At 41.7% G+C, this 21,425-nt stretch overlaps 1 protein-coding gene across 1 annotated transcript in view; it reads right to left on the bottom strand.

The window, feature by feature from the left end:
- The window catches only part of SDC3 (syndecan 3), a 157,455-nt gene extending 138,429 nt beyond the window's left edge, over window positions 1-19,026 (bottom strand). Inside the window, exon 1 of the mRNA XM_068269146.1 lies at window positions 18,630-19,026. Within this exon, the coding sequence (XP_068125247.1) occupies window positions 18,630-18,698 (69 nt within the window). The 5' untranslated portion in view covers window positions 18,699-19,026. The remainder of the gene's footprint in view (window positions 1-18,629) is intronic.
- Window positions 19,027-21,425: the final 2,399 nt, after the last annotated feature.

Genomic DNA, 21,425 nt, shown 5'->3' with positions numbered 1-21,425 from the left:
TGAATATTAGCATATGTTGTGCTTTGTGCTCATTTGTGTCGGTTAAAATGTTTACTCTTAGCGCCCTTTTTACCTGATTCCAGCAATAAAACCCTTTTCTAATAAAACACGCAGAAATGACAATAACTCACAGGAAAAGGACCCCACCCCAACAAGGGTAATACCTAAAAGGATGGGGGAAGACACAAGAGGTAAGGCAGTGAATAAGCTGTTTATCTGTTGAATGCAGGTTGATGGGCCAGTTTTACTAAGGCATCTCTAAAGTATTTCCAGAGATGAAATCATAAGTGATTCATCAAACCCGTACTGCCTGCTATTAAGGCTTTGCCACCCTCATGTGGGTCACATCAGATCACAGTCAGGATTGCTAAGTGGTTTGTGAATTAGTGGCTGTGGGATTGCAGCTAAATGCTGTGCACAACGCAAGAGTTTTTGTTTAGTAAAACTAACATTGCCTGGGTTGGTTAAAACAAAAGGAAAAGACTGTGAGACTGATGCGTAATATGTTGGCGCTTTAGAAATACAATAAATAAATAAAATGTCACACAATTGCAAATTTACTAACATCTCAGCAATTGTTCCCGTGTTTCAGTATAACTCAGGCATGAACTGTAACTTGTTTGCAATGTAACAGAAGACAATACAAATAATAATCCGGCCCAGGTTTGCTGGGTCACTGTTTCCCATTGAGGATGCTTGGGGACCTCTGGGGATGCCTCAGTAAATCAGACATACTGCATCTGACTCTTCAGGGAGCAGGGCTTTCCCATAGGCTGAATTGTATGTCCTTGGTTGCTTATCTGAATAGAGGAGTGAGACCTAGTCCTCACTTTGCATTCATAATTACTGTCACCACTACGGCAGCATGGTGGCATATTGGATAGCACTCTCGCCTTGCAGTGCTGGGTCCCCAGTTTAAATCCCAGCCAGGGCACTCTATGCACAGAGTTTGGATGTTCTCCCTTTGTCTGAGTGGATTTTCCTGATTCCTTCCACATCCCAAAAACATTCAGATAAGTTAGTTGGCTCCCCCATAAATTTGCCCTAGATTACGATGGACATATAACTACAGTAGGGATTAGATTGTGAGCTCCTCTGAGGGACATTTAAATAATAATATTATATATACTCTGTAACGCGCTGCAGAAGACGTTGGTGCTATACAAATACTTACTCAATATTATTATTTCCCCAATTATATGGATCTCCGACTTCTCTATCACAACATGGCCACATGGTATCCAATGACTCAGTAAGACTACATTTTAAAGTGGTCTGAAACATAACATTCAATAACATAACATTCCGGCATAACATTGAATCAAAATGTTTTCCTACTTTTTATTATTTATACAGTTATCATATTTGCTTTTGTGCATAAGTAATATTGTCTGTTTACAAATTACAAGTCTCCAAAGTATAGTTTATCTTGCCCTGAAACCTGCCATTGTATTTTATTCAAACTGCTTTTTATTATATATCAACATCTTCTAATTAGCTGTTCTGAGCTGTTTGTGTGCTTGAAGCACAGAGAGCTTCACAGAGAGCTCCTTTTCACTTGTTACACTGTGTTTACACACATGTATCAACATTAGAATGCAAACAAAGTTACTGTTATCTCCAGTTGGATGCGGATTTGAAGCTGAATTGCAGGACAAAGTGCTTTGTTTAACCATTTCAGTGATGTTCTGCTAAAGAAAAAATCTGGGATAGTAGGTTTAAAGCTGTGAGGAATCGTTAAGAGCTAAGTAGAAATGATGACTTTCAGACCTCTTTAAGTACAGTACATTTGTTTGAATGAATTAAAATGCAATGCAATTACAAAAGCTGTGGCTGAACTGGGACTTTAAAGGACACCTGAAGTGAGAGAGATATGGAGGCTGCCATATTTATCTCCTTACAATTAAATACTAGTTCCCTGTCTTCCTGCTGATCTTATGCATCAGTAGTGTCTGAATCACCCTCCTCCCGAAACAAGTTTGAGGCAAACAGGCCTGTGGAGTCAAGAGTGGGTACCTGGAGTCAGAGGTCTCATAAACTGAGGAGTCAGTACTCGGATGATTTTTGTACCAAATCCACAGCTCTGGTAAGTATTGGACTAAGCAGTCAGAGTCGAGGAGTAAGAGCCATTTTGGGTACCTGGAGTTGGAGTCGGTGGTTTCATAAACTGAGGAGTCAGAGTCGGATGATTTTTGTACCGACTCCACAGACCTGGAGGCAAATCTAGTCAGACTTTTGTCAAGCATCTGATCTGCATGTACAGACAGAGGACTTGCAGTACAGCAAGGTGATGTGCATTGTTTAAAAGGAAATAATTATGGGAGCCTCCAGATCCCTCTCACTTCAATTGTCCTTTATGAGCGCACTTGAAGGATCTAAGGATTATAACATCTAATAGGTTTTTTTACATCTGCCTAGGCTGAGGAGATTTTGCCTTACTTTGTCACTGGAATAGGAGACAAAAGGTAATCTCCTCAGCTGGAATCCAGACAGCAAATCCTAACAGAGGTTCTAACCTGACTATTCCCCAAGCTAGCCAAAATAAAAAAAATGTACCTGTAGTTCCATGTAGAAAAAATCCATGTTAACATTATTTCTCTGTGAATTCTGTCACGCAGTCTTTTACATATAGTAATTTATGCTTTGTGGCTCCCTGATGCTAGTGCTGTTCATGTTTTCTTTTGGACATAGAGAGAAGAAATTACAGCCTATCATATCCATCATAGCAGCGTTCTCTTCATACTACGCTGTGGAAAGGCCAATTTGTGCATCTGGTGGGTCAGATGCCATTTCTACTTTTTTCTGGCCTCCATATTGACTGAGCCATACAGAATTTTGTGTTACGGCCTGATGAAGGGCATATGTATTGTATAAAAGGCCCGAAACGAACATGTGTCGTTGCCTCTAAGGACACAATGCTCATTTAAAGTTACAACTAAATCAAGCCAGAATACAATTCCTATCAGCTACAATTCCTATCAGCTCCATCAGCTCCAGTCTTTTGGATGTATTTTGATGTACCATTTATTGGAAACTAATTATGTGGAATTGAGGAATCTCTTTTAATGTTTTTGTAATACGTGTCAATAAAGTTTTTCTACAAAGTTGTGATACTAATAGCATTCCAGTTCCTCGTTTTTTGAATGCAAGTCCTTTTTCATAAAGCAACTACATGTTTTCTTTTGGACATACAGAGAAGAAATTACAGCCTATCATATCCACTGCTGTCACATTCTGTTAGCTGAGGTAGCAGTCTTGCTTGAAGCATCATTATTATGTGTAAAATCAGTCACAGACGTTACCTAGGTCTTTTATGTTGTGCTGTATATGAAGCAATGTCTGAGAACACATAAACATAGCATTACAGAAGTCTTCTCATGCTGTATTATCAGCCCATCATGTTATTGATCTGAGCATTGTCTGAGCTTGCCGTGCTTTAGCTGCTTGTGCTGCAATCTTTACAATAAGGATTACTTCACAGCAAGCCAAATGTTTATAGAGGACGGAACAGAAAAAGACAATACCAACGTTTCAAATGTAGACATATTAAATTGATTATTATATCATTTGAATATAATATGCTAGAGAGCATAACAGGATTTTATACATCCATGTGGTAAATGAAAAGCGCAGCAAAACCACAAGACTAGACAATCTCCATAATGGAATCCATTTTGTATTTTGATAGATGCTGCATCCTTGTCTCCCAGATGTTAATAATTGGTCATCGCTGACAGCCTTATAAACTACCAGTCTTACACAGTGCCTTGCAAATGTATTCACCCTTCTAGGCTTTCTACCTATTTTGTTACTTTTTATCCAGTAATTTTAATATTTCATATCCTTATTTTATATGATGGATCCGCACAAAATAATCTTAAGCTGGTGAAGTGAAATGAAAAAAATAAATGTAAAAACAAATTAAAAAAAAAAAAAAAGGGAAAATTGGCATCTGCATATGTATTGGTGCAACTAATTACCTTCAAAAGTAACATAATTAGTAAAATGAAGTCCACCTGTGTGCAGTTGAAGTGTCACATGATCTGTCAGTATGAACACACCTTTTAAGAAAGGTCCCAGAGGTTTCAACATCACTAAGCAAGAGGCATCACACCATGAAGACCAAGGAGCACTCCAAACAACTCAGGGACAAAGTTGCTGAGAAGTACAAGTCAGGGTTGGGTTATAAAAAGAAATCCAAAGCTTTCAACATGCCTCAGAGCACCATCAATCCATCATTTTCAAATGGAAAAAAACATGATACCACAACAAACCCGCACATAATGGTTTTCTATGGAGAATCAGTTTTTGTCAAATCACAGAAAACAATGATTTGATAATGCATTTTTTCACTAATTAAACACAAACCTTTACAAAAAAATGCAAAAACATAAAAAGCACATAAAACACGTACGAAAAACGCAAATGCAGAAAGAAAAACAACGTAGAACCGTCTATGGCAGAAAACTTGTGGCTTCCTTTCCTGCAGCGACAAGTGTGCTACCAGCATAAAGTTTCAAGCCTCATTTAGGCTAAATTAGCAAATACTGTATCATCTAGAGATTAACAAGGACTTGTTCGCACTAGGCTTATATGGGGCTTTATGGTACACTACAATGTGTCGTCACCTGCCCTGCTGTCCACTGTGATGCTGACCCCATTTAATCTCCTACACTGTCCTCACCTTGTATGGCGTGTCTCCGGTCAGCCAAGGGATGACAAAGTGCGTCGTCCCAACACCCAATTACACTCAGGCCTTCATGCGCACAGGGTATAGAAACTGAAATGGGCAAGGAGGAGGTACCAACAGGACCACGCTGGGCACTACAGGAGTAGGACAGTCTAAGCAGCAACTGATAACCTGACATGAAGAGGTAGTAAGTTAAGCCAGAGACAATCCAAGGTCATACACGATAGATCAAAGTTGCAAGGTACAGAACCACAGAGCCGTAAGCAAGTTCAGTAACAATCGAGGGTTATACATGGTAGATCAGAAATATGGTACAAGAGAGTAGGCAAGGCAAGGTCAATACAACCCAAGTTCATACAGGCAGCAATCCTAAGAGAGGTCAATCACAAGCAAGGGTTAAACACAGGAATCCAATATACTGTAGTATGAGAGCACCCAGCAGTACCCTAAGGCAGTGATCTGCAAACTTGGCTCTCCAGCTGTTAAGGAACTACAAGTCTCACAATGCATTTGCCTTTATGAATCATAACTGTGGCTGTCAGACTCCTGCAATGCATTGTGGGACTTGTAGTTCCTTAACAGCTGCAAAGCCAAGTTTGCAGATCACTGCCCTAAGGCAACAAACGCTATAACTGGCAAAGCATGAATGACATAGCAGGCTTTAAATACAATCTAATCAGTGGCCGGCCACACACACTCACCCAATCCAGTAAAGAGGTAGCTGGGTCAGATGACATTACCTCCACTCAGTGTATAGAATGGATGTCTGATCATGTGCGTCCATCCTGACAGCCCTAATGAGAAGAGCGCTGGGGTCGACGCACGCAAGGACCACGCAGACCAGGGAGTGCAGGAACCCGTCCACGGTCACGGCGCTGGATCCTGTAGGTGAGCCTCTGGCAGCATACAGCAGTACATCACTGCCACACATAAGTGGACATGTCAGACATTGCTTTCCATGCAATCTCAGCGCCATGGAATATGTTGGCACTTTATAAATCAATAATAATAATAAATCTCTTATACACTGCACATTATGCAGAGCACAGTACCATGGCAACATAGACAACTCAAGTCTTGCTAATTGCGCAACATTCCCTGCCTACCTGACGGAAGTACCGGCAAAGATGTGCCCTCTCTGCACCCAGCAATTTTACCCCTGTATAATGACACCACCTAACTGTGTCAACAAGCCCCTAAAATTATATAATATATATATATATATATATATATATATTGGGCAGCACGGTGGCGTAGTAGTTAGCTCTCTCGCCTTGCAGCGCTGGGTCCCTGGTTCAAATCCCAGCCATGGCACTATCTGCAAAGAGTTTGTATGTTCTCTCCGTGTCTGCGTGGGTTTCCTCTGGGCACTCCGGTTTCCTCCCACATTCCAAAAACATACGGATAAGTTAATTGGCTCCCCCTAAAAAAGAAAAAAAATTGGCCCTAGACTACACTACTCACACTACATAATATAGACATATGGCAATGGTAGGGATTAGATTGTGAGCTCCTTTGAGGGACAGTTCGTGACAAGACAATATATATATATATACATATATATATATATATATATATATATATATATATATATATATATATATACACTGTACAGTGCTGCGTAATATGTCGGAGCTATATAAATACTAAATAATAATAATAATAATATATAACAAAGACATTATCAGTTTAAAAATATATAACTTTTTTAAGATTTATGGCTTTTTCATTTTGTTCTAAACCTTCTTCTACAGGCAAAAACTACTCAACTTTATCAATTGAGATAAGAATTATAAATAGCAGTAGCCCAAGAAACACATAAATAAAATCCTCAAAAATCTATTATGTGCATCAAAATGGAAAATGCTGAGATGTGGCACTAAATATAAGACAAATTAATACAGCAATGATCGGTTGGCATTATCAAGGAAAACCATGTCTGGGCATCATCATAATATTTAGCCTACAAGGTGCCAGGGAAGAGCCCGTAGCTTCTGAGAACACAGCATTCTGAAGATCTAAAGTCCATAGTACAGGAAATGAGTGAGCAGGGATTCCTGATTGGGTACTTTAAAGTGGCTCATATGAAATCAACTACCCAAGGGTCTCAATGCCCTTTTCCAGAAATAAATATTCTAATTCTTTCTACCTACTCTTGCTTCAATAGGTGTCGAAGGGGCAGGTAACCACAATCCTCAAAGCCTCTTCATCACTGATCAAACTGCCCCAAACCAGAAACCCCCACACTAAAAAGTGCCCCCCCCCCCCCATTTACCAATATAGGACTATGGGTGTCATAACCTTTGTCAAACCTATGTAACCCATGATCATTCCAGAGTCACAGAGGCTACCCTTTGTCAAGTCAAGTCAACAAAAAAAACCATAAGAAAATAGTGCAAGATTTAGGGCTCTTTCACACTTAGACGTTGCGTTTGATGCAACGTTATGGTCGCACAACGTGCCCCTAATGCAACGCATGTGGGTTTTGAAGTTGGATGTTGTTTTAAGGTACGTTATGTGTATCACGGTGCGCCGTTTTCGTCACATACTGATGGAACGAAAACGGCGCATGCGTCACATTTTTTTTTTAAAACTGAACATTACTGAGCATGTGCAAACAGTCCAACGCAGCTAATAACGCTTCTAACGCACAGCATGCAGCACTTTCTAAATATTGCTACACGTTACACACAACACAACGTGAGCACTGTGAATGTCAAACATATTTTGTGTTGCTGTGCGTCGCACTGTGAAAGCAGCCTAAATGTTTATGTACAAGTTTATCTATCACCCACTATGACATCATATTCCCACCAGAAATACACGTATTCAAACAATCAAGACATAAAGCACACTAAAATAATAATGCAAATACCTCATTAATTGTGTTTGCAACTGGCCATGTCATGCATATACTGATCAAACCGTTCTCATCTTCAGAAAGTATGGCAACCCTCAATCCAATAAGGTAAGGAGATGTGGCTAATGTGAAGTGAACTTCACGTTTCCTAGAGCAACAAATCTGAATTTTATTTATTTAGCAGCTAAGGGCCAGTTCAAACGGAGGTCGTGAAGCAATGGTCGTGGTGCTTTTCGTTTAAGCGCTCTCCATTCAAGTGAATGGAAAGCCGCCAGCACGATCATTTACTGCTGTTCACTCAAATACCGCTCTTGATCCCGTCATCTCATTTCATCCTGGATGCTAGTAGTAGTGTCCAGGATCAGCTAATTGTGACTTTTCCATGTCATCCTGCGGGTGTTAAAAAGTGACACCTTTGCCAAAAGCCACAGAAGGTTGCCAAATGCTTTTCTGCTCGCTAGCAGATGCTTTCCAGTTGCAATTTGATGCAGCCAAATCGCAGCGTTTGTAATCACACATGTCAGCGCTTGACACACGGTGCGGTTACCCAAGAGCAAATAACTAGACTTAGGCCTCTTTCACACTGGAGGCTGAAGGCGGTAAAACCACCACCTGTCAGCTGTTCTTGAATACCAGCTGCGTGCTTACCAGTGCTTGTTCTGGCCCTCCTTCTCTCTATCTGAAAATACTGGTGTACACTATGCAATCTATTGCATCTATTAGCAGCTTCAATAGAGTTATCTCGCTTGAGATACGTGCACTGCTTTTTACCTCAGTCGGCAGAACTCAATATGCTGTAAATTCTCTGAATGCTTTGATCTCTTTCTACTAGCAGAAAATATAAAAACTGAAAGCAGAAGTCCTCTGTTATTGTCTCACACTGCCCCCTAGTGACAAGTGGCCATAAATACACATTAAAGCAGTACTAATTTGAAGCAAGAAACTGTAACAAAGAAGAAATAAAAAAAAATGTGCTAAAATAAATTGGCCTGGAGCACTTGCAAGCCTCTAAATAAATTGGCTGCTAAAGGGTTAATAGGTCAAATCTGGGATTTGATTAAAAAAAATCTATCAAACTAAATTTCATTAAAAAAATCGATAAATACAAAGTAAAAATAACCAGGGCTCTCTTAATCCATTTCAAAAACATGCTGATAAAACATTAATAAGAGTGTGCATCCTTAAATGGACTGAGTGCAGACAGGGCACAGCAGGGAGTGGTAGGCAATCAATACTGGCATAGCTTCGTACTGCACAAAGCTGCACCAGCCTAGCAGCAGTAAACTCCTGCTCAGTTTACAGCACATTTGTGCTGATATCTGATCAAAGCTGAGTGCTAAAAGCCAGTAAATCAATCAATATTTCCAGACATACCGGTAATTTAGAAAAGATAAATATTGCCTAGTGTATCCCTAGCTTTATATATTGTTTTGTAGCTTAGCTTCCACCTGTGTGTGACATTTCCTTTGCATTTGTGCTCCTAAAACACTTTTTCCACCAGTGGAAATGAGTAGTTGTTGGGAATGAAATAACTGCAGGAAAACCTGACAAAATACAGAAGATAATGGTCTAATGGTGTTGTGTGTAGAAAACTGACCAGACGAGGGAGGGGATGGAAACATGACTGAAATATTTGTACAGGTGGGGAAATCCGGTAGCTGCTGACAATGACTATGCTGATTAATAAACGTCCGAGACCCAGAATGACCCACAGTGATTCCGGCCACACAGCGGCTACATACTGAATCACATCACAGAGAGATATTATTGTCACCTGATAGATTTAAACCTAATATTCTGACATGCTGGATCCATTTACCAGGCTTATCTATGCATTTATATCAAAGACCCTTAAAAAGTGGACCTTTCGATGTAAAAATAAAATCCATGCTATCAGCACAGGCTTCAGAAGTAATAACAGAGTAGCAGGAAAAAATGGCTGAAAACTGACCACGTGTGCCATAAAACCCAGGTTTTGTTGGTTGTCTATACCCTTATCTGAAAAATTGGTGTGATATGTGGGTGGGCGGAGCCTCATAGTGTGGCCTGAGGGGTACTCTGTTTGTACCTGTGCCACTGAGGCAGCCTATCTCAGATAGGAAAGGTGAAGACAGAGAGAAGTAGTGCAGCACCAGTCAAAGTACCGGTATGTTCCATTCCAGAGGTGCCACTGAGACAAGGCACTGGCAAAATATACAGGTTCAGTTGACCTGTTACATGTGTTCTCCAGGCATCTACTGTGTGTGGTGCCACAGTGCTTCCCTGCTGTTTAATGAAGTAGTCAGCCAGTGCTGCATTGGTTTTAAAAAAAAAACACCATAGTAAGTGTCATTCAGTTTTTTTGGAATTAAAAGCGGAGGACCACTTTAAGGAATTATCTAAATATTCTTCTATCAATTGATTTTCTGTTCATGAAATGCAGGGATATGATCACATTGGGACATTTTGTTAAGAGCATGTGGCATGGCTGCTTTACATGCTGGTCCACGTTCTTGCAACATGGTACAGCAAGACACTATCCTGACACATCTCAACTGCTGGAATGTTTCAGTTAAAGGGGAACTGAAGAGAGAGGTATATGGAGGCTGCCATGTATATTTCCTTTTAAGCAATACCAGTTGCCTGGCAGCCCTGCTGATCCTCTGCCTCTAATACTATTAACCATAGCCCCTGAACAAGCATGCAGCAGATCAGGTGTTTCTGATATTAATGTCAGATCTGACAAGACTAGCTGCATGCTTGTTTCTGGTGTTATTCAGATACTACTGCAGAGAAGTAGACCAGCAGGGCTGCCAGGCAACTGGTATTGATTAAAAGGAAATAAATATGGCAGCCTCCGTATACCTCTTACTTCAGTTCCCCTTTAAGTTTAGTTTAGCTCACCTGACCATTTCTGCCAGCAAGCTTTTTGTTTCTCCATTAGTGCAATAGATTGTATTTAGCTTTCCCGGCTTTACCATTGAGCAGACAAGAAAATGTTTATCAGAATGGCAGCTGCTCAGAGGCCACATGTAAAGAGATGGTGCCTATACTAAAATGCAGCATCTTAACATCCCACCAGCGTTCTTGTGTGAAGTTTCCAGTCATGTAGAAGTGAACTTGTACATTAGTCCGATTTGAGGGCGGTCATGTGAACACGGCATGCAGGGATACACAGATGAATGTGTGCAAGTGTCACTTCTGCACATGCATATCCATAGCATTTTTTCAGGCGTTAAAGAGACACTGAAGCGAAAAAAAAATTATGATATTATGATTTGTATGTGTAGTACAGCTAAGAAATAAAACATTAAGATCAGATACATCAGTCTAATTGTTTCCAGTACAGGAAGAGTTAAGAAACTCCAGTTGTTATCTCTATGCAAACAAGCCATTAAGCTCTCCGACTAAGTTAGTCGTGGAGAGGGCTGTTATCTGACTTTTATTATCTCAACTGTTCCTGGACTATTTACTTTCTCTCTGCTAGAGGAGAGGTCATTACTTCACAGACTGCTCTGAAAGACTCATTTTGAATGCAGAGTGTTGTGTAATCTGCACATATTATAGAATAATGCAATGTTAGAAAAAACACTATATACCTGAAAATAAAAGAATGAGAATATTTTCTTTGCTGCTAATCTTCTAGTAATTATTTATAGTGCACAACCAATTCATTATATCATATTTTTTTTTTCGCTTCAGTGTCTCTTTAAAACAGCTGGTTTACATGCGTAGAAAACAATTACCAAATGCACAGTAAAAACCTGAAAAAAGCAGTGCTGTGGAGTTGGTACAAAAACCTTCCGACTCCTACTCATCAGTTTATGAAACCTCCGACTCCAACTCCAGGTATCCAAAATTGCTCCGACTCTGACTCTTTGACTCCAACTCCTTAGTCTAATACTTCCCAGAGCTGTGGAGTTGGTACATCCACCTCCTCAGTTTATAAAACCACCGACTCCAGGTACCCAAAATTGCTCAGACTCCGTCTCCACAGCCCTGGAAAAAAGCCTGGATGAATGCATTCAAACTCTGTATGCATTTTTTCCAGCTTTTTTTTATTTAGGCCGTGTTAATAAGGCCTAATTAAAAGCTAGAAGCAATAAGTTACTTCTTGTATCGCATAGAGATAGTTTGCAATGAATATACAAAACCAAGCCAGACTTAATATCCAAGATGTAAGTGCTCGCTAAGTAACCAGCCAATGCAGAATGTTTATTTACTGCTAAGCTGTCACATGAAGGTGTTAGCAACGCTGGTATTCCAAATATATAATTTGATGTCAGCTGTACTCCATATACTGCGATGCCACATAAGTGCCTCATCAAGATGCTCAGCAGTGTCGCTCACGAGTCTCTTCCCACTTTATACACAAGCAGGTGATGAATCTGGATCCAGTTCAAATCCAAAGTCATTCATGATATAAGAATATGCTATTACATCATGGATAATGATGTACATCAAGTGGAATTTTTGTTGGCACCGTGACAGGATGCAGATAAGAGGGAGCAAAGTACGGCTAAAACTGCACAAAGGAAATTTGGTATTTTACTGTAACAAAATGTTCTGCAGATTACAAGGACAATCATCATCAAAAGACTTCTATTAAATCCCCTTTATGCAGTCCAACTCCCCATCCTTAGGCCTCACATTACACGAGTTGCTGTCCGTATTTCGGCAACATGTGTAGGAGGCAGACACGCACGAACATCAGAAGTACATAGACTGCACTGCCTGATGTTCACACTGCATGTGTTGCATACCAGTGCGCAAACACATGCTGCACGCATTTTTTGGCAAATGCGCAGCTGATCCATACACTACAGTGAATGGGATTAGCCACGTGACGCATGGAAACGCAGATGCCGTGCGATCGTAAGCGTTGCTTTCCGATCGCACGGCCCTCTGCGTGTGATGATGTGAACGAGGTCTAACAACAGACAGATTATTAATATAAAAGTATTGCTGAAAATATCTGTATTTTAAACTGACGCAACGCACTCATGTGATTGCCGCTGCAGCCTCCTGTTTCCCGAAGACTGGCAGGCTCTGACACTTGCTGTGAGCCTGCCACTGAGAACATGCTGGTACTACCCCCTCCATTCATTTCAACCAATAGGGGGCTGAGATGCAGCTTCTATAAGGACTGGTCAGTAGTCTCCCAGAAGGCAAAGCTCCTCTGACTGAGGAGGAGACAGAGACAACAAGGCACAGCAGCAATCACATGACTTCACTGCTGAGTGTTAAAGTGTACCTGAGCCGAAGCGCAGGTATAAAAATCACACAGAGGAGCACAGCTCTAATGTTAAGGGAGGTCCTGGGCAGTAGCAGAGGACAGCGTGGGAAGCCTCTGGAGGATCCAGGGGAATCCCTCTCCTTAGGTAAGTATTTACTTTATTATTTTAACATCTCAGGTTCTCTTTTAGATACAGATATTTACAGTAACTATAAAAACTTAACATATCCATTCACAGTCTGAAACATTACTGAGGTGGGGGTTGGAAAGGAGGACAGAAATTTTGAAAGTGGAAAGGGGCTTCAATACTAAACTAGTGTTTCCCTAACCTGACTGGTTGGGAGGAAGCATAGAAGGAATTTACAGGTCTAGAGAATCACCTGATCATGTGACTCTCTTTAGAGCTACAGCAGTCAACAGTTTTTCCCCACAGTCTGCTTGCTGCCAGGCTTGCTTCTACAATGCTTATAACATGGCCTGTGTATCAGTCATAGGCATTATGCTAGCTACTTACTATATGATAGGTACTGATTGATGCAGTACAATGTAGCTATTTATTAAATGAAAACTTGTAAATTCGTTTTTTAAATAGAGCTAGTATAAAAACCGCCTATCTATAGATAATCCACTGGAATGTTGGATTATAGGGTGAAAGAGGAAGTGCTGGCACAGTAAGGAAATCAGGCTTACAGTACAGCACAGTGATCCAATGCTAACATGTTTTAGACCCAGGAGCTGATGGTTAGGATTATAGCAAGAGTTGGTTCAGATCGACACCTGAACCAGCCGTCCTTGGCAGCCCGGCATCTCTATTCGAATGCTTTCCTGCAAGCGTGCAGAAAAGCATTTGTCGTCTTTCAGCGGCTCTTCCCAGCGAGAAGCATATTTCATCCCCGCAGGGGACACGGAAGCATTGGGGTAAACATTCCTGAAAGCTACATGTTGCTTCCAGGATTGGGTAGGTGCCAGGTGGACAGAGGCAAAAACCGGGATCAAAACACGGCTTTTGTGCAAACAACGGTAAACACCAGTAAGCAATTGTACCGACATCTGTCCATTCATCTCAATTGACAACGTTTAAACAACGAGCGCTGGGGCTGTCGTTTACCGGCGCATCCATGTGAATCAGCACTAAGGGAGGGAAAACAGAGAGGACCTCTACAGTTTGCTGATGCTTATTCATAGTCCAATGAGCAGAATGCATGGAGTAGGCTCAGGAAGTAGAGAGTTCTGTACGATGGGTGGCTCCTCTAGCTATGTGCTGTGGCAGACAGCTTAACAAATCCTCAGAAAAGCTGCACAGATGTACAAGTGTTCTGCTGGTCTGCTGGATTTCTGTTCGAAAGTAACCCTTAGCTAAAATCGGGCAATATAAATGTAGCATACATAGCTAAAATACATGATCAAAAGTTCTCCTCAGTGAAAACGACATAACTCAACACTCTTTTGCTTCCGAACTACAGTATGCTCAAAGAACAAGGTCAGAGTTATACTTTTTCCACCCAAGGCAAGTTTCTTGTTGCTCCCCATACTTGTGCAATAGTGCCCCTCCCATCCATGAGCAGACCAATTATCCATGTGCAACATCCATATACAGCAGCTCCTCTCTTTCATGTACAGCAACCTTGCTCAGCAGCACCCCTCTTCCATGTGTTGTTCCCCATTTGCATCCTCCTCTTCCATATTTAGCTAACCCTCTTCCATGTCCAGCCACTCCTTTGGATGGCAGCCGCTCACGACCTGGGCCTTTCCAGAAAACCAGCCCTGCCAAAGGAAGAACTGCAGATGCATAGACTCTCAGGAGGGAGTACCCCAATATCAGGAGGACTTCATTTCCGTTTGACCTTTCAAGCCTCCCTATTGGTCCTTTAATGTGATAGAATGTTGCATTTGCCAACAGGGATACTCATCTTGCGCCACTCTCACTTCCAATTACATCAGCTCAAATCTATTTGAATTGCTGTAAATTTAGATGTGCAGTTTTCAGTGATAGTAATCTGGAATGACATCATTTATCATTATATGATCACTTTCTATAGCGCACAGTTTTCTCAGGGTCACCGTAGACGTTTCTTTGAGGAAACCAATGCCAGTTCCTAATTAGACAATCGTCAAAATGATATACAGCTCCAGACATTACGAATGTCACCGATATCTTAAAATGGTTATGGCCCATCCCTGCTCTGACATAAAGACCTGCTGCTAGGACATACACTATCATTGTCTGCAGAAGGCCTCAAATGGGCTTAGCACAGCATAGGATACAATCCCCAGCTACAGGCATGAGCTTTCTGGTTGAAGCTTTTGCACATTCTTAATGCATTTGGGGTTCATTATTTTTGCATTATATATGTGTGATTTGCCATAGACTTTCATTGTACCTTTCCCACTATATGCTAAAGTCCATTTTCACTGTAATGTTCAAAAGCACCGATTGATGCATTTGTTTCTATTTCCATGTGCTTCTCATCCAGAGTAACTGTAAAAGATCTGAAAACACACAGAAAAATGCATACAAATGCGTTGCATTTTCCTGTGCATTTTGCATTTCACTCCATAGTGTTTGTATAGGGCTCTGAGGGTTCAATCACTGGTGCTTATGCAAACAGAGACCACAGAGGGATCACTATTTACATATAACTTTAGCAAGGTTTCAAAGATGGAATGCAGGCAGAGAGAACATAAACATATGTCACTACAGTTAGTATCAAGACAATAGACTCTGTACAGCGCTGCAGAAGATATCGGCGCTATATAAATACTCAATAATTATTATTATTATTACGCCTTATAATGCTCTCTGAATGTGACACTGTTTTACAGTATCCCTGAATCAGGGAAAGCATACAGAATGAAGCCCATGGTGGGCTTGATTACCTTCTCCTGAGTGTCCAGATGCTGCTCATTTTCCTTGGGGTCCTCCAATTTCCCGCACCTGATCCTCTTATTGCCCCAGCCTCCCGGAATTGCCCCAAGTGGCACAGAGTGATTCTGAACTGTGCATGTGCGCGTTTCACACTGCACATATGCAATGAAAGAAAGGGGTCGTGGATAAATACTTACTATCGATGTGTGCGCGGTTTGGAGCTTGCACCTGCGTAGTTCTAAATTGCGCAGCACCGCTTGGGGGGATTTCCAGGCACAAGGAACTAGGGTGACCCCGAGGACAACGAGCAGCATCAGGAGCAAACCCTAAACTGAATTGCACGTTTGCAGTGTTTTTGCACCACACTTCCTAGAAAAAGTTTCCCAAACATACATCAGCATCTTCCATAGATTGCTCTTACCTTGAGGCCGGTTGCACACCTTTTAATTGTGGTTGCACTGTATAAATCAGCCTTTATATGACCTTGTGCCAGAATGCGGCAACAGGAAGTACGTAGCTGGGTAGGAAGTACATCAATGTAATTCCCTTCCTTCTGTGCATGCATGCCACGTTGCACCGCGCTCCCGTCATGCACACTTACCGTGTCGCCCATTGACTTGCATTCCTGCATAATCTGTGCGGTAGGCAACGATCATGCGATAACGTGCCTTTTCTTTGGCATTGTGGCAATTTGGATACTTCCAGCGCACTGCGACGCATCACATGAAGTGTGCAAGTCTCCATAGGGCCTGTACACACTGAAAAACGCAAGCAAAATCGCATGCGTTTTTAAAGTGCCTGTAGTTTTAAAAACGCATGCGCTTTTGCCTGCGTTTTTTGTGCGTTTGCGTTTTCCTTGTAATTGCTGATTGGCTAAAGAATCCTTTGTTTTTTTTCTAGTTTACATTTCAACAGGAATCAGGAGATTGCAGAGTCTTCTGGGATACTGACTTCTGAAAAACGCAGGCAAAACGCAAGCGCATTTTTAATGCGTTTTTCATGCGCTGCGCTTAAAAAAGCGCAGCAGGCACTGCAATTGCGTTTTTCTAAAAACGCATCGCACCAGTGTGTACAAGTCATCACGATTTTCATTCTTTTTCAAAAGACCTTGCGATTTTAAAAACGCATGCGTTTTTAAAAACGCAACGCAAGCGCAGCAGTGTGTACAGGCCGTGTGCAAGAAGCCTGAAAGAAACAGTGCCAACCTACAACAGAAAAGTCTCACCTTGTAGATCTGTGTTGCATACCTCTTCCCAGCCATCCTCAATCTAAGTGTTGGCAGATGAACTCAGTACAGATGATATTTTATCAAACAGTTTTAAATTGCTGAACAATCGTATAGGACCATGTGAGTGAGGAATGTCGATCTGCTACCCACAGCAACCAATCAGATTCCAGCAACAGTACCTTTATGTAGCACAGAAAGCATAGAAAAACAAGGCCCAACCACCACACCTATCCAAAAAGAACAGAATCATAAATAAACTATTTACCGTATATATGGAGCTATGAGGCCACTGGGTAACTGAGCCTCAAATTATAGAGATCTATGAACTGACATGAAATATTTTTCATGCTATTCTCACAACTGTCCAGTTATGTGATACTAATTTAACAGCAAATATTAATCATGTTAAGCACACGGTAATAACAAGTATCTGAAAACTGAACCATCTGTATTTTTACTGCAACAACATTTTCACATTTTCTTAAAAAAAAATCTCTGCAAACCTAAAACAGATGCTCTGTTAGTTGCTAAGGACAACAAAGACAGTTCCATCAGGCATTTTTATACACGAGGCCCAATATCACTTCTTCCGCCAATACTGAAATGGAAGCTGTAAGAAAAGTATGTGCACCCATTCCTACCATGCTCAGGGTGTACAATCAATCCAACACCTAAGGCTGCATTATCTTTTCTATAGAAAAATGAAACACTGCTGGATGTAGAGAATTACTGCTTGCGGCTACTCATTCTCCTCTCCTGGTACCCTACATAAGAAATTCACTAATACCCATAAACATGTAAACTGCTGCCGTTCAATATATAAAAATGATATTAAAAAAAGCTACCTGCTCAGGCTTAGGCCACACTGGCGGTTCTGAGGGCAGCAACCCAGCATTTCACACCCTCTATAACCACTAGGGCCTGTACACAGCTATGAAGATAGAGAATGGCGGAGTTGAGCGTGGTGATATGAAAGCTACATGCAACGTCCAAGTTGCGCCAACCTCACTACACCGCATACATGTGTACAGGCCATGGTGGAATTTTCTGCATCGAAGAGGGGCATTTTACGAGAGCTTGACAACCACTTCATAACCAATTCACTATTGGTTTACATGCGTTTGCAAATACGCTATATGCAGTTTTCTTGCCGTTAATGGTCAGTGTGTGAAGCATTAAAAAAATTCTCCTGTGAAGAAAAAGAAATAACGGTCCCCCAACCATGTGCAAATAATCCAATTTAATATTGATGTGGGGAATTGACCTTTTGTTACAATATCATAACCACAGTATGCATTTATTTAACTGCAGTTTTATAACCACACGCCCAACTACTGTACAGCACCTGCTTCATTAAATCACTGTTATGCCACACAATAGCCCTGATTTATTTTCATACACATTTCTGAATGAAGTAAGAATAGCCATTAAAATATCAGTAAGAACCCACAGAGATAGGACGATTTCATCACATGAAACAGCACAATAGCCATCAATGTAAATATGCACTATAACAAATAGATTGGCGTGTTCCACAGGACACGAGGCAACCCACAGAGGAAAGAAATAATGAAAATGCACTTTAGAGCAGAGAGATCGTGTTGTGGATTCCAATCACACTGTGATGCCAGCAATGCTGCTGATGGGAAGGAGCTCTCGGGAAGGTCTGCATGCCCCGCGCAGCAATGGAAAGGTTAATGGGATGGAGGGTTAGGGGTGAACCTCAGAGCGTGAATATGACTTGATAAATGAGGATTTCTATGATCTTACCAGAGCAGCCTGTGTGATGAGAAGCAGCAGCAGCCCCGCACCATGTATAATTCCAAAGGCAAAATGCATCCTCCTTTTGGCTGAAGATCTCCCTACAAATAACCCGATTATATAGCCCTCCTGTCTCGTGCTGCTCGCCCCGGGTCCCTATTATTCCTCCATAGGGCCAGGCTAGCCTCCTTGCTATGACAAATCCTTTCTCCCCACCTTCTTCTCTACTCCACCCTGCTGTCTCCTGCTTCTGCCTATAGCCTGCAGCCTTCTCCTGCTCCTCTCCGTCCCTCCTATTTTCCTCCTATACTGCGATCACCCTCTCCTAGCCGCTATCGCCTTCTCCCCTCTCCTCTGACACCCCTCGCTGCTCTCCTCTGTTCCCTTCAGCAGGAAACGTCTCCCCTCCCTAGATCGATGGGAAGAAGGTACAGGCGAGGCAGAGCGAGCGCCGCGCCATCTTGTGGACATTTAGCAGAGCTACAACAGAAGGGGATGCTGTTATATTGCGAGTCATTACTCATCATGATACAATACCTGTCCCTCACTAGGTTGACCTCATCCCCAGGATATAAAAGATCGCGGCCCTCAAGGGAAACAAGCTTCTTAAAATGGCATTTCATGTTCACTGAGGCTGGGGGTAGTCTAGAAATAGAATGGCACAAATGGTGTATAACAGGCGATATTTCTGCAGTTTGTGCTCACTGTACTTCTTTATCCCTTACATTTTATATCACGTGAGTGTTGAAGAAAACAATGCAGGAAGTTCAATGAGAATGGGTCCATAGGCTTTAGAACTAGACATGTCCTAATTAGTGTTGAGCTTGAATTTCACATTATCGCAATTTCGCACCAAAGTTCACACTTACGATGCAAAATCATATTGCTACATTTCCAGTAAGTTAAAAGCGCTTGCAAGGATGCCACTAGGACGCGCTCTGTAGGCAGTAGCAGTATTAGGGAGTATCACCCAAGAACTCCTTACTGAATAGGTGCTGGCTTACTGAATTAGGAAGAGCCAAACACAGGTTTCTAATGTAAGGGCTGGTGCACACCAAGAGCGCTTCTGAGTGCTTTTTAACCACTTGAGGACTGCAGGGCTAAACCCCCCTAGTGACCAGGCAATTTTTAGCTAAATTGGCCACTGCAGCTTTAAGGCCAAGCTGCAGGGCCGCACAACTCAGCACACAAGTGATCCCCCCCCCTTTTCTCCCCACCAACAGAGCTCTCTGTTGGTGGGGTCTGATCGCTCCCACATTGTTTCTTTTTATTTGTATAAATATTATTGTTTTCGTTTTTTCATAAAAAAAAACTGTTTCTTTAAATATATCCCCACCCTCCCTCCCTCCCTCCCCACAGCCAGCCAATTATGGCGATCGGCTGTCATAGGCTTCTGCCTATGAGAGCCGATCGCTCTCTTGTCCCCCATGGGGACAGCCGTGTCACACGGCTGTCCCCAGTGCAGCGCTGCTGCTGATCGCAGCGCTGCACCTAGTAAATAGACGGCGTGATCGCCGTCTAACAGTCTCCCGAGCGGCAATAGCCGCTCGGAGACTGAAGGCGGGGCGGAGCTCCGCCCTCCGAGCATGAGATGCGCGCGCACCATGCGCGCGATCTCATGCAAAACAGAGCCCCAGGACTTTACGCCAATTGGCGTTAGGCGGTCCTGGGGCTGTTGCCGCGGCCACGCCTACTGGCGTGACGCGGGCGGCAGAAGGTTAAAATGCTTGTGCTTCAAAAAGCGCTTGGTTAATGTATTTGAATGGGATGGAGCACAGCAGAGCGATGTGCTTTTTTTTCCCCAAACGCAAATGCGGGTCCTGCAGCATTTTTGCTGATTTATGAGGCAATTCAGCCTCAATGTTAAGTATAGGAAAGTGGAAAACTGCTAGATCAGAGCAATTTTCCAAGCGTTTTTTGTTCAGTTACAGCTTTACTGTAACAAAAAATAAAAAATCTACACCAAAATGCTTCAAAAATCGCTAGGCAGGCTTAGAAAATCGTTAGGCACGTGCCTAGAATTGCCTTTAAAAAAAACACTTAGCGTTTGCTTTCATGCTAGCTCTTTTTGGTGTGCACTGGCCCTAAGAGGCAGAGCCCTTAACCAGTACACTATCAAGCCATAACTGTAATTATGTTCTGTAATTTTGCAGTTACTCAAAAATGCTGAATTTGCTTAATTCTGAGAAAATTGATTTAAACAAAATTTAAAGAAAAATGTTTTTTAAACTTATAACATTACTAATAACATTTTACTGCAGTAAACTTTAATACATAGCGAGTTCTGAGTTCTGTATACACAATCAATACATATAAAGAAAAAGGACAGCATGAGGTCCACTCTCCTAAGCCTCTTTAACCCCTTGTCACTCATGCAGGCTGTAATAGCCAGATTTTGGAGTCTGTTGCGTTTGTAATTTCATGTAAAATGCAAAACTTACAAATGGTTAATGCAAAATCAATTACATTTTGAAATCAAAATTACTTGTAATTGCAAAATTTCATTCACTTTATGATCAACACTAGTCCTATTATCTACCAGGATGATAACCGAACATAGGTAGCAAGTAGAAGCAAAGGAGTGGACAGAATAACTTTTCATGGGTCATATACTTGGCACTCCAGTACAGCTTGCTTTCTCTCCTCTTTAGATTCAGCTGGTGAGGGAGTCATGTGTGACCATGTGATACCCAAATTAGGAACAATCGATGACTACATTTTCCAGTGAACCTGCATTATAATGCTGGGAATACACATTAAATTTTTTGTGGAGAATCGTTCCGATAGATGCCTTCGATGATAAAA

Source organism: Hyperolius riggenbachi, chromosome 2, assembly GCF_040937935.1.
Source record: "Hyperolius riggenbachi isolate aHypRig1 chromosome 2, aHypRig1.pri, whole genome shotgun sequence".
Lineage (NCBI taxonomy): Eukaryota > Metazoa > Chordata > Amphibia > Anura > Hyperoliidae > Hyperolius > Hyperolius riggenbachi.
Note: the sequence above shows the minus strand (reverse complement) of the source record. Positions and strands in the feature narration are given on the sequence as shown.